Below are 15000 nucleotides of genomic sequence, written 5' to 3'. Positions count from 1 at the left end.
TGTCTCCGTGTGTCTCTGTGTGTCTCCGTGTGTCTCTGTGTGTCTCCGTGTGTCTCCGTGTGTCTCCGTGTGTCTCTGTGTGTCTCCGTGTGTCTCTGTGTGTCTCTGTGTGTCTCCGTGTGTCTCTGTGTGTCTCCGTGTGTGTCTGTGTGTCTCTGTGTGTCTCTGTGTGTCTCTGTGTGTCTCCGTGTGTCTGCGTGTGTCTCCGTGTGTCTCTGTGTGTGTCTGTGTGTCTCTGTGTGTCTCTGTGTGTCTCCGTGTGTCTCCGTGTGTCCAGTCCCCCGTTCTCAGGTCCAGACCCGATGAAAACCTACAACGTCATCCTGAGAGGCATCGACATGATCGAGTTCCCTAAGAAGATCACCAAGAACGCCGCCAACCTCATCAGAAAGCTCTGCAGGTGGGAGGCGCCGCCGCGCAGCAGCGACAGGGAACGGGATCAAAACAGACGGAGCAGGAAAAGACACGACGACGACAAACCGACAAACACAACACAATAACACAGACGCAGGATTACACAAACACAACACAATAACACAGACGCAGGATTACACAAACACAACACAATAACACAGACGCAGGATTACACAAACACAACACAATAACGCAGACGCAGGATTACACAAACACAACACAATAACACAGACGCAGGATTACACAAACACAACACAATAACACAGACGCAGGATTACACAAACACAACACAATAACACAGACGCAAGATTACACAAACACAACACAATAACACAGACGCAAGATTACACAAACACAACACAATAACACAGACACAGGATTACACAAACACAACACAATAACACAGACGCAGGATTACACAAACACAACACAATAACACAGACGCAGGATTACACAAAAACAACACAATAACACAGACGCAGGATTACACAAACACAACACAATAACACAGACGCAGGATTACACAAACACAACACAATAATACAGACGCAGGATTACACAAAAACAACACAACAACACAGACTCAGGATTACACAAACACAACACAATAACACAGACGCAAGATTACACAAACACAACACAATAACACAGACGCAGGGTTACACAAACACAACACAATAACACAGACGCAGGGTTACACAAACACAACACAATAACACAGACGCAGGATTACACAAACACAACACAATAACACAGACGCAGGATTACACAAACACAACACAATAACACAGACGCAGGATTACACAAACACAACACAATAACACAGACGCAGGATTACACAAAAACAACACAATAACACAGACGCAGGATTACACAAACACAACACAATAACACAGACGCAAGATTACACAAACACAACACAATAACACAGACGCAGGATTACACAAACACAACACAATAACACAGACGCAGGATTACACAAACACAACACAATAACACAGACGCAGGATTACACAAACACAACACAATAACACAGACGCAGGATTACACAAACACAACACAATAACACAGACGCAGGATTACACAAAGACAACACAATAACACAGACGCAGGATTACACAAAGACAACACAATAACACAGACGCAGGATTACACAAACACAACACAATAACACAGACGCAGGATTACACAAACACAACACAATAACACAGACGCAAGATTACACAAACACAACACAATAACACAGACGCAGGATTACACAAAAACAACACAATAACACAGACGCAGGATTACACAAACACAACACAATAACACAGACGCAGGATTACACAAACACAACACAATAACACAGACGCAGGGTTACACAAAAACAACACAATAACACAGACGCAGGATTACACAAACACAACACAATAACACAGACGCAGGATTACACAAACACAAAACAATAACACAGACGCAGGATTACACAAACACAACACAATAACACAGACGCAGGGTTACACAAACACAACACAATAACACAGACGCAGGATTACACAAACACAACACAACAACACAGACGCAGGGTTACACAAACACAACACAATAACACAGACGCAGGATTACACAAACACAACACAATAACACAGACGCAGGATTACACAAACACAACACAATAACACAGACGCAGGATTACACAAACATAACACAATAACACAGACGCAAGATTACACAAACACAACACAATAACACAGACGCAGGGTTACACAAACACAACACAATAACACGGACGCAGGGTTACACAAACACAACACAATAACACGGACGCAGGGTTACACAAACACAACACAATAACACAGACGCAGGGTTACACAAACACAACACAATAACACGGACGCAGGGTTACACAAACACAACACAATAACACGGACGCAGGGTTACACAAACACAACACAATAACACAGACGCAGGATTACACAAACACAACACAATAACACAGACGCAGGATTACACAAACACAACACAATAACACAGACGCAGGGTTACACAAACATAACACAATAACACAGACGCAGGATTACACAAACACAACACAATAACACAGACGCAGGATTACACAAAAACAACACAATAACACAGACGCAGGATTACACAAACACAACACAATAACACAGACGCAGGATTACACAAACACAACACAATAACACAGACGCAAGATTACACAAACACAACACAATAACACAGACGCAAGATTACACAAAAACAACACAATAACACAGACGCAGGATTACACAAACACAACACAATAACACAGACGCAGGATTACACAAACACAACACAATAACACAGACGCAGGGTTACACAAACACAACACAATAACACAGACGCAGGGTTACACAAACACAACACAATAACACAGACGCAGGATTACACAAACATAACACAATAACACAGACGCAAGATTACACAAACACAACACAATAACACAGACGCAGGATTACACAAACACAACACAATAACACAGACGCAGGATTACACAAACACAACACAATAACACAGACGCAGGATTACACAAACACAACACAATAACACAGACGCAGGATTACACAAACACAACACAATAACACAGACGCAGGATTACACAAACACAACACAATAACACAGACGCAGGATTACACAAACACAACACAATAACACAGACGCAGGATTACACAAACACAACACAATAACACAGACGCAGGGTTACACAAACACAACACAATAACACAGACGCAGGGTTACACAAACACAACACAATAACACGGACGCAGGATTACACAAACACAACACAATAACACAGACGCAGGGTTACACAAACACAACACAATAACACAGACGCAGGATTACACAAACACAACACAATAACACAGACGCAGGGTTACACAAACACAACACAATAACACAGACGCAGGATTACACAAACACAACACAATAACACAGACGCAGGATTACACAAACACAACACAATAACACAGACGCAGGATTACACAAACACAACACAATAACACAGACGCAGGATTACACAAAAACAACACAATAACACAGACGCAGGATTACACAAACACAACACAATAACACAGACGCAGGATTACACAAACACAACACAATAACACAGACGCAGGATTACACAAACACAACACAATAACACAGACGCAGGATTACACAAACACAACACAATAACACAGACGCAGGGTTACACAAAAACAACACAATAACACAGACGCAGGATTACACAAACACAACACAATAACACAGACGCAGGATTACACAAACACAACACAATAACACAGACGCAAGATTACACAAAAACAACACAATAACACAGACGCAAGATTACACAAACACAACACAATAACACAGACGCAGGATTACACAAAAACAACACAATAACACAGACGCAGGATTACACAAACACAACACAATAACACAGACGCAAGATTACACAAAAACAACACAATAACACAGACGCAGGATTACACAAACACAACACAATAACACAGACGCAGGATTACACAAAAACAACACAATAACACAGACGCAGGATTACACAAACACAACACAATAACACAGACGCAGGATTACACAAACACAACACAATAACACAGACGCAGGATTACACAAACACAACACAATAACACAGACGCAGGGTTACACAAACACAACACAATAACACAGACGCAAGATTACACAAACACAACACAATAACACAGACGCAGGATTACACAAACACAACACAATAACACAGACGCAGGGTTACACAAACACAACACAATAACACAGACGCAGGATTACACAAACACAACACAATAACACAGACGCAGGGTTACACAAACACAACACAATAACACAGACGCAGGATTACACAAACACAACACAATAACACAGACGCAGGATTACACAAACAACACAATAACACAGACGCAGGATTACACAAACACAACACAATAACACAGACGCAAGATTACACAAACACAACACAATAACACAGACGCAGGATTACACAAACACAACACAATAACACAGACGCAGGATTACACAAACACAACACAATAACACAGACGCAGGATTACACAAACAACACAATAACACAGACGCAGGATTACACAAACACAACACAATAACACAGACGCAGGATTACACAAACACAACACAATAACACAGACGCAAGATTACACAAACACAACACAATAACACAGACGCAGATACAAATATAAACGGTGGAATCAAACAGACGTCTACGGGAGTTTTTACCTGATCGTTTTTGAGCGTTTGACTTTAAAATGATGCGTTCAGGGAACAAACAGAGAAAAACGGTAAAATCTAAATGAACGTATTTAAACATGAAGCCGTCAGAGTCTGTTCAACAGCAGAGAAGGTGGATTATAAAGAATATGAACAGCTGGAGTTTGATAAACACGTAAACACACGTGTTTGCACAGTCAGCAGTTTTTAAAGCAATAAACCAAATGTCAGGTTAAAACAACCTAAAACACCCAAAACTTAACAAAAGAGAGAAAGACAAGAGTTATTTTACTTGCAAGGAGAACGGACAGAGATGTGTTCAGCTACAGTCTCCTACCGCTCTGAGGTCATCTCTGCCGGACCCCTTCATTTTATTGGCTTTTGGTGGTTACAATGTATACAATGAATTACCATTCTTAAGGTGAGGGTCACACAGCTGCAACTCAAGACATATCCTGTCCTTGATCAGTTGAGCCCCTTTTGGTGACACATTAACAATCAGGCTTATCTGATTTCCTTGACCTGCAAAGCACCTCTGCACAACTTGGCTTTACACACACACCAAGTAATGTTAGTTAAAATGCAAAGGCAATTTGAGTAAATATGAGATTACTTTATGCACATTTATTCCAACACCAAACAACATTCACTTTATTAATAACAGGATCTGCTTTTTACCAGCGAGTCCAGAGTAAAACGATAAGTAGAAGATTCTTTTGTTCGTTGATAACAAAGATTTAAAAAATGTGATTGTTGAATTTGTGACTTGGAAAATTTAGAGACATAAATAAAAGTGTCGTCTGCGTAAAAGTGAACAGAGCATTCAGGACGATGAGAGGGAGGTCGTTGATACAAGTGTGTGAACGGTGACTGTGTGTCCACAGAGACGCCCCCTCGGAGAGACTCGGGAACCTGAAGAACGGCGTGAAAGACATCCAGAAGCACAAGTGAGTGGCTGGACAGGAAGCTGAGTCCTGTTTGGCCGTCGCAGCTGTCTCTCAGACTGACGTGTGTCTCTGTGTTCAGGTGGTTTGAAGGTTTTAACTGGGAGGGTCTGAGGAAAGGGACCCTGACTCCGCCCATCACCCCTGATGTGAGTTCAAGTAAAGCATTTTCTTTTCTCCGTTTGCTCGATCGACCGATCAGCGGCCGACGAGCTTTACGTCACAGCACGGGCGTTTAGTGCAGACGGAGGCCGGTTGTGCCGCTCACTCTGTGCTCTTCTGTGCAGGTCTCCTCTCCGACCGACACCGGTAACTTCGACAGTTTCCCTGAAGACACAGACGAGCCGCCGCCGGACGACAACTCCGGATGGGATTACGACTTTTAGTCCCGCTCGCGTCCCAAACCCCAAGGCCCGACGCCTGAACAGCGGGCGATGAGGTCCGGGACAAAGACGAGCTTCATGTGCCACTTTAGGACCCTGACCACGCCTGTGTTGTGTTTAAGCGCCGTTGGACCCGTAGGAACCAGATCCCCAATGTCCCCGAGAGATTTCCCTGAGTGTGCCGAGGCAGCGGATGGAAAAGCACCGGACTCAGGAACCACATGAGACGACCGGCCTGTTCCCAGTGACGCTCTGCCACTGATCCAGGACCAGGACCAGGACCACTCCTTCATCAAGTCTTTCAGAGCAGCAGATCCGCCCTAGAGACCTCACAGTGATGCATGCTGGTCCCAAGGGGTGCGAGCATGTTCTTGACTTTTACGACCCGGGAAATTCGTCCTCCAGATTTTAGAGAGCAGTCAGAACCACGGACGTTTTCACTACACCCGTGAAAACGAGACAGGAAACGTGTTTCTCTGAACCTGGAACGACCCGGGTTCCTTGTTTGGCTCCGGCTGAACTTTGCATGAGTTCATCCGTCTGCAGGCCGTCGCCCTCTGTGGGTTCCTGCTTCATGTAAAATATATTAATATGATTATTTATCACGTCTTCGTATCGGCCAGAACTCTCAGGTCCTGTTCAGACGAGGACGATGGAGAAAGGAAACTCTAAAGTGGCGTTCTCTCTCTTTTTACTCTGCGTGTAGTCGAGCGTCTTTGGGGGAACTCTGCACACGCTGACACTAAAGTGTGTAAAGTGGATGTCGTGTGCACGTCAGGTGTGTAGGTGGAGTTGTGAAGCACTGCCACACAACAGCACCCAGAGCTGTCTTTACCCCTTGTTGTTTACCTTTTGGGGGTTTTTAAGCCCCAAAAAACGCCGTCCCTCGCCATCGTTGTCGTGTAAACAGGGCCTGAGAGTATGTGGTTCTTCTTTTCTGCAAACGTATCGTACATGCACGTTCTTAACTTTCCCGTCCTGGAGAAGTCGTCCCTGCTCTTTCAGACTTTAGAGAACCGTCAGAAACCTGGCGACTTCTCTTTGAAACGCCTCAGAACAACACTGGTCCCTCGTTGGGCTGCAGCTCATCGTTGGGCGTCTTCCCCGTCAGCACTGCTGCTTCATGTCCCGTTTATTGCTGCAGCACGTAGAGATAAGTTTGACGTTAGCGACGACGCCAGAAACCTGCTGCCTGAACCTGAACCTGGTTCGTCTGACGGAGGTCAGGGAGACGTCGACACAAAGTGCTTCCCAGAGAAACAGACTCTCATGCGTGGACTATCTGAGCCACGCACACATCCTTCAACCCGAGGCAGGAACCGAACCCGTGTAGAGGTGCTGGTCGGTTTCCAGGAAGAGCAGGTCTGGCTTGGGTTCTTCCAGCTGTAGCGTCCGAGGACGAGGACCCAACATGGTTCCAAACAAGTGAGAACAAACTCATCAGACAGTCGACGGCTTGGACTTCAGATCCGTCCTAAAGACCTCAGAGACTCCACAGCCCAGTTAGAGCTCACGGTCGCCGGTCCTGTGATGTCTGGAGGTCGTGTTTGGGGGTCTGGAGGTCCGTAGGGGCTCTTCTGACCCTTTGAACCCCAGTTTGACCACAGGAGGAAGGACCGGACTCCGGGTCGCCACCATGCCTTCGCTGTAGCAGCTCCTCGGTGACACGAACACTTTGAAACTTTCCTCTCTGTCGTTGGTTCTGGTGTGAATCTTCGGGTCGTAGCATGAACACGGTTATTTTGTACATATTTGTTGCCCTCACCCACAAACACCGCACTCTCACGGACACATGCACCACTTTTCTTATGGGCCGTTTGTTTTTACAGTTGAGCTCAGGTTCACGTTTGTGTGTTTGGTGATAATCGCTTTATATAAAACTTTGTATTCGCGCTCTGAACCCGTCGTGTGACGTGTCTGTGACCTGAGCAGCGAAGTGACGTCTGTGAGTGCTGCATGTTTAATTTTCACCACAGGATCAAAACAAAGATGGAGGACAGGATCAAAACAAAGATGGAGGACAGGATCAAAACAAAGATGGAGGACAGGATCAAACAAAGATGGAGGACAGAATCAAACAAAGATGGAGGACGGAATCAAACAAAGATGGAGGACAGAATCAAACAAAGATGGAGGACAGAATCAAACAAAGATGGAGGACAGAATCAAACAAAGATGGAGGACAGGATCAAACAAAGATGGAGGACAGAATCAAAACAAAGATGGAGGACAGAATCAAACAAAGATGGAGGACAGAATCAAACAAAGATGGAGGACAGAATCAAAACAAAGATGGAGGACAGGATCAAACAAAGATGGAGGACAGAATCAAACAAAGATGGAGGACAGGATCAAACAAAGATGGAGGACAGAATCAAAAAACAGATGGAGGACAGAATCAAAACAAAGATGGAGGACAGAATCAAACAAAGATGGAGGACAGGATCAAAACAAAGATGGAGGACAGGATCAAAACAAAGATGGAGGACAGAATCAAACAAAGATGGAGGACAGGATCAAACAAAGATGGAGGACAGAATCAAACAAAGATGGAGGACAGAATCAAACAAAGATGGAGGACAGGATCAAACAAAGATGGAGGACAGAATCAAAACAAAGATGGAGGACAGGATCAAACAAAGATGGAGGACAGAATCAAAACAAAGATGGAGGACAGGATCAAACAAAGATGGAGGACAGGATCAAACAAAGATGGAGGACAGAATCAAAACAAAGATGGAGGACAGGATCAAACAAAGATGGAGGACAGAATCAAAACAAAGATGGAGGACAGAATCAAACAAAGATGGAGGACAGAATCAAACAAAGATGGAGGACAGGATCAAACAAAGATGGAGGACAGAATCAAACAAAGATGGAGGACAGAATCAAACAAAGATGGAGGACAGCAGTGAGGCAGGCGGGCTGTGGAGAGAGGGATGTTTTTGAGTCCTCCATCTTCTTCCTTCCTGTTTTCCCCCGTTCACAGATTTTCCGTCTTCTCACCGTTTTGAGCATTTAACCATAAAGTCCTAGAATCCCGCTGCGTCGCCATGTTGTCTTCGGTAAACACCGTTGTGGCGTGATGTCATCGATGATGTTAAGACCTGCAGAGGGAACGGAGCCTACCGTCTGTTCAGTGGTGTGACACCCTTTCAAAATAAGATTTACGGTTCCATACAAAACAAAACCAACGTCCGAACATGTGAACGATCAAAAATACATAATCGATCGAGAAATTATGATGTTTTTAAAAACTCAGATCTGTTCAAACACAAGAACACGAGGCTCGGACAGGAAGTCTTATTTTGAAAGGGTGTTAGGTCACGGCTGAACAGGAAGGTTAGCCTAGCTTAGCATAAAGACTGGAGGGGAAAAACACCGACGACATTAAACTTCACTGATTTAATTTTTACTGAAACAAAAACGTCATTAAACTAATTTATTGATTTTTGATTTAAATTAAAAAGTGATTTTTCAAAATGCTGTTTGCACCAGAACATTAAATATTAAAGTCTGGATTCTTTTGTGGTTTTGATGAAGCTCGATTTATTTGTATATACTTGGAATTTAGTATTTGATGTTATCATTATTATTATTATTATTATTGTTATTATTGTTGTTGTTATTCTGATCACAGCGGCTGATTCTGGGTCAGTTTAATAAAGTTTTACGACTGTTACAAACATTTGTGCCAAAGTTTGATCTGTTTGAAAAATAAAAGCTGGTTTTGTTCCTTATTTCCTGTTTGTTGTTGTTTGTTTGTTTGTTTGTTTGTTTGTTTGTTTGTTTGTTTGTTTGATTGTTTGTTTGTTGTTTGTTTGTTTGTTGTCGTCGGTTCCACGTCACTTTTCAAACAAAGATTTCAGTTTTAAATGTAAATATTTTATTTGTATTTGTTTCAGTTTGTGACAAAAGTCAAAACTTTCATATTTAATGATTTAAAATAAAGAATTAAAAATAAACAAATGAGTAAAATGTTCGTAAACGTTTGTAAAGTCTTCCTACTTTTTATATTGTTATTGTTTATATTTTATATTGTTATTGTCGTTATATTTTGTTGTTATCGTTGGTTTTTTTTCTAAACCGGAAACCGGAAGTGCTGTGCGCAGACTGACCGCCAGGTGTCGCCGTGAGCACGTGAGCGACGCTGCAGCGCGTGAGTGTTATTTTGACTAAAACGTGGTTTTTGATATTAAATATATTTATGTATTTATATTTATGATGTTTTTAAATGAGCTTTGAAACAAGAATCATATTTAATATTTATCATATTTACAGATTTAAACGGAAACGCGTTTAACTTCAAATTCAAACAATTTAACGTTTATTTTTTTAACTTTTCGGTGAATTTTCAAACTTCTCAAAATGAAAAACATATTTTTCATAAATGTTAAAGTCTTGTTCAGTGATTCTGTTCAAACAAAAACACGAAAAACCTTTAAATTCAACATGAAATTCAACTGTTTCCGGTTTGACTTTTATGAGCGAACACAAACTACTGACTCTAAAAATGTGAATAATTTAAAACTCTGTCTTTTTTGTGGGATTATTCATCTGCCGAATTCATCTAAAGACTCTAAAACAATCCTCAAAATGAGTCAAAGTCGTTATAAAACATTTATCAGTGACATTTAAACATTTAAACTTTAAATCCCGTGATTTCTGAACGGAGTCTGGCGCGTCAGGCTCCAAACAGCCGCAGCAGCAGAACCCGCTTCAGAAATGTCTCATTTTAAATAAGTTTGGGTTTTTGGGACATTTTCAAACTTCTCAAAATGGAAAACATGTTTTTTCCGCATTAATATGTTTTAATGTTTAATTCGGCAAATAAACAATAAATAATAAATGTGATTAAACAGATATAAGGTAAAGGTTTGTGATCTGCTCACATGTCACATTATAATAAAAGTGATTTAAATTTAAAATAAACTCTTTTTTAAACAAAGTATTTAAAAACATTTACAAATAAATAAATATTTATTTATCTTTCTTTATATTTCAACATTTGTTCTGTATGTTTAATTATTATCTGTTCTTGTTTGTTCACACTCTCTCTCACACACACACACACACACACACACACACACACAGACACACACACACACACAGACACACACACACAGACACACACACACAGACACACACACACAGACACAGACACACACACACAGACACACACAGACACACACAGGCACAGACAAACACACACACACACACACACACACACACACAGACACACAAACACACAGACACACACACACACACACACACACACACACACACACACACACACACACACACTCAGTGATGTGAGAGATAAGCCCCTCCCCCTCTGATGCGGGAAAAACCTCACGATCAGGAGGAGAGAGGCCAGAGGGGGGGGGGGCACAGACGTCACACACACAGGCACACACACACACACACACCCATACACACACAGGCACACACACACACACACACACCCATCACGAGCCTGAGGATGAGTAATCGGGCTGAGGGGAGAGAGGGGAGGACGCAGCAGCAGCATCATCACCGGTGAACGTGCAGAACGACGGGATGGAAACCTCTGTGCTCCTCCGTCACTGCTGAGCTCAGGCTCACCGGACAGGGCTAATACCTGGAGAACATCAGAGGCTCTGCACCCACCGGACAGGGCTAATACCTGGAGAACATCAGAGGCTCTGCACCCACCGGGGCTGGCTAAACCCAGGAGCAAAGGGTGTTATATTCCTGGAGTTTGCACGTGGAGCGTAACTGACTAATCTCTGGAAGAGCTGCTGGATGACACCCGACTAATTCATGGATTAAAGGTTAACCCTCAAGTCTCTTGGATTGTGGGGACAGACTACGTCCTGAACAGCAAGCCTCCTCTTTACACATCCATCCCCAACATGTGGTGCTTCAGAGGCTGGGATGTGGCTAACACCTGGACTCACTGATCCGTAGCAGCAGCTCACTGCCCACCGTGTCACAGCCCCCTCCTCCTGGGACCAGGCTAACCTCTGGACTAGCATGTCCGGCATGTTCTGCTTCTGCCTGCAGAGTTCGCTGCTGAAGCTCCAGGCTCTGGAGGGGGAGGGGGGCCCCTCGCTGGGTCCGTCCCCAGAGGAGAGCCCCCCTGCCCTGGGCAGCAAGGAGCAGAAGAGCCCCTGCGGCGGCGGCGCGGCGCTGGAGCTCGGGGGGAAGGAAGGGAAGACGCTGGCTCTGTGCCACGGCGCCCCCGCCGACGAGAACAGCCCCCCAGGTACCAACACCTGTCGTCTGCAGTGCCGTGCACGTGAGAGCGTGCACGTGAGAGCGTGCACGTGAGCGTAGTAGAAATACTACGAATACGTTCACAGCGTGCGTTGGAGAGTACGTCTGCGTTTAAATATACTTCCATTCACAAACTGCTGCTCCAGGAAACACACACACACACACACACACACACACACACACACACACACACACACACACACACACACACACACACACACACACACACACACACACACACACACACACACTGTGCTGTGGTAGAGCAGGAACACACTCATTTCAGATGTTCTGCATCAGTGAGATCAGATTTATTGATGCAGACGTCAGAATTTGGATTCTCTTTGACACCCTTTCACAATAAGACTTCCTGTCCGTTGCTTGAACAGAGTGTTTAAAAACATCATCATTGACCTTTGACCTCTTTTGTTCTGATGAAAAAGAGTCAAACTGAGCAAAGATCCTGATTCTTCACATGTTCAGACCTTGGTTCTGTTTGTTTGGACCCAGAACTCTTATTTTGAAAGGGTGTTAGGTCACTGAACAGACGAATATCCGAGGAATAAATGGTCCTAGGTTGATGCAGTGGTCCTAGGTAGATGCAGTGGTCCTAGGTTCATGCAGTGGTCGTAGTTTGACGTTGTGGTCCTAGGTTGACACAGTGGTCCTAAGTTGACACAGTGGTCCTAAGTTGATGCAGTGGTCCTAGGTAGATGCAGTGGTTCTTGGTTGATGCAGTCGTTCTTGGTTGATGCAGTGGTCCTAGGTTGACGCAGTGGTCCTAGGTGGATGGAGTGGTCTTAGGTTGATGCAGTGGTCCTAGGTAGATGCAGTGTTCCTAGGTTGATGCAGTGTTCCTAGGTTCATGCAGTGGTCCTAGGTTGATGCAGTGTTCCTTGGTTGATGCAGTGGTCCTAGGTTGATGCAGTGGTCCTAGGTAGATGCAGTGTTCCTAGGTTGATGCAGTGTTCCTTGGTTGATGCAGTGGTCCTAGGTTGATGCAGTGTTCCTAGGTTGATGCAGTGGTCCTAGGTTGATGCAGTGTTCCTAGGTTGATGCAGTGTTCCTTGGTTGATGCAGTGGTCCTAGGTTGATGCAGTGTTCCTTGGTTGATGCAGTGGTCCTAGGTTGATGCAGTGTTCCTAGGTTGATGCAGTGGTCCTAGGTTGATGCAGTGGTCCTAAGTTGATGCAGTGGTCCTAGGTAGATGCAGTGGTTCTTGGTTGATGCAGTCGTTCTTGGTTGATGCAGTGGTCCTAGGTTGACGCAGTGGTCCTAGGTGGATGGAGTGGTCTTAGGTTGATGCAGTGGTCTTAGGTAGATGCAGTGTTCCTAGGTTCATGCAGTGGTCCTAGGTTGATGCAGTGTTCCTTGGTTGATGCAGTGGTCCTAGGTTGATGCAGTGGTCCTAGGTAGATGCAGTGTTCCTAGGTTGATGCAGTGTTCCTTGGTTGATGCAGTGGTCCTAGGTTGATGCAGTGTTCCTAGGTTGATGCAGTGGTCCTAGGTTGATGCAGTGTTCCTTGGTTGATGCAGTGGTCCTAGGTTGATGCAGTGGTCCTAGGTAGATGCAGTGGTCCTAGGTTGATGCAGTGGTCCTAGGTTGATGCAGTCGTCCTCGTTGATGCAGTGGTCCTAGGTTGACTCAGTGGTCCTCGGTTGATGCAGTGGTCCTTGGTTGATGCAGTGGTCGTAGGTTGATGCAGTGGTCCTAGGTAGATGCAGTGGTCGTAGGTTTGAAGCAGTGGTCCTCGGTTGACGCAGTGGTCCTAGGTGGATGCAGTGGTCCTAGGTTCATGCAGTGGTCGTAGTTTGACGTTGTGGTCCTAGGTTGACACAGTGGTCCTAAGTTGACACAGTGGTCCTAAGTTGATGCAGTGGTCCTAGGTAGATGCAGTGGTTCTTGGTTGATGCAGTCGTTCTTGGTTGATGCAGTGGTCCTAGGTTGACGCAGTGGTCCTAGGTGGATGGAGTGGTCTTAGGTTGATGCAGTGGTCTTAGGTAGATGCAGTGGTCTTAGGTAGATGCAGTGTTCCTAGGTTGATGCAGTGGTCCTAGGTTGATGCAGTGTTCCTAGGTTGATGCAGTGGTCCTAGGTTGATGCAGTGGTCCTAGGTAGATGCAGTGGTCCTAGGTTGATGCAGTGGTCCTTGGTTGATGCAGTGGTCCTAGGTTGATGCAGTGGTCCTAGGTTGATGCAGTCGTCCTCGTTGATGCAGTGGTCCTAGGTTGACTCAGTGGTCCTCGGTTGATGCAGTGGTCCTTGGTTGATGCAGTGGTCGTAGGTTGATGCAGTGGTCCTAGGTAGATGCAGTGGTCGTAGGTTTGAAGCAGTGGTCCTCGGTTGACGCAGTGGTCCTAGGTGGATGCAGTGGTCCTAGGTTGACGCAGTGGTCCTAGGTTGACGCAGTGGTTCTAGGTTGATGCAGTGGTCCTTTAGGTGGTCATTGTGGTCCCATGGATGGTTCTAGGCGCTGAAGAGGTTCTTGAGTTCGTTGAGAAGGTTCTAGTGGTCCTGAAGGGTGCTGTAGTGACCCCTGAAGAGGTCGTGGATGGTTCTAGTGGTCCTGAAGGGTGCTGTAGTGACCCCTGACGAGGTCGTGGATGGTTCTAGTGGTCCTCCTGTGGGGGGTCGCGTCGTCGTTGAGGGCGTTCTACAGATCTCTGAGTAACTGTACAGAAGTCGTAACTGTCGGCCGACGTTTGATGGTTTAAATGTTAAACCAGAGGATTTGTGT

General features: G+C 44.7%; 3 protein-coding genes across 3 annotated transcripts in view; 2 read left to right on the top strand and 1 right to left on the bottom strand.

The window, feature by feature from the left end:
• LOC310961062 (cGMP-dependent protein kinase 1-like) overlaps nt 1–6640 on the top strand; it is a 9058-nt gene extending 2418 nt beyond the window's left edge. Inside the window, exons 5-8 of the mRNA XM_083933002.1 lie at nt 278–400; nt 5562–5624; nt 5704–5770; nt 5909–6640. Coding sequence (XP_083789128.1) covers nt 278–400; nt 5562–5624; nt 5704–5770; nt 5909–6007 — 352 coding nt within the window. The 3' untranslated portion in view covers nt 6008–6640. The remainder of the gene's footprint in view (nt 1–277; nt 401–5561; nt 5625–5703; nt 5771–5908) is intronic.
• Nucleotides 1–15000, bottom strand: part of LOC310961334 (neutral ceramidase-like) — a gene marked incomplete at both ends in the record, with an annotated part of 67544 nt that overhangs the window by 5060 nt on the left and 47484 nt on the right.
• Nucleotides 12029–15000, top strand: part of LOC310961022 (protein FAM13A-like) — a gene marked incomplete at its 5' end in the record, with an annotated part of 9129 nt that continues 6157 nt past the window's right edge. Inside the window, one exon of the mRNA XM_083932935.1 lies at nt 12029–12251. Within this exon, the coding sequence (XP_083789061.1) occupies nt 12029–12251 (223 nt within the window). The remainder of the gene's footprint in view (nt 12252–15000) is intronic.

The sequence above is a fragment of the Echiichthys vipera genome (genome assembly GCF_963691815.1).
Source record: "Echiichthys vipera genome assembly, chromosome: 18".
Taxonomy (NCBI): domain Eukaryota; kingdom Metazoa; phylum Chordata; class Actinopteri; order Perciformes; family Trachinidae; genus Echiichthys; species Echiichthys vipera.
This window is presented reverse-complemented; position numbering and strand designations above follow the sequence as displayed.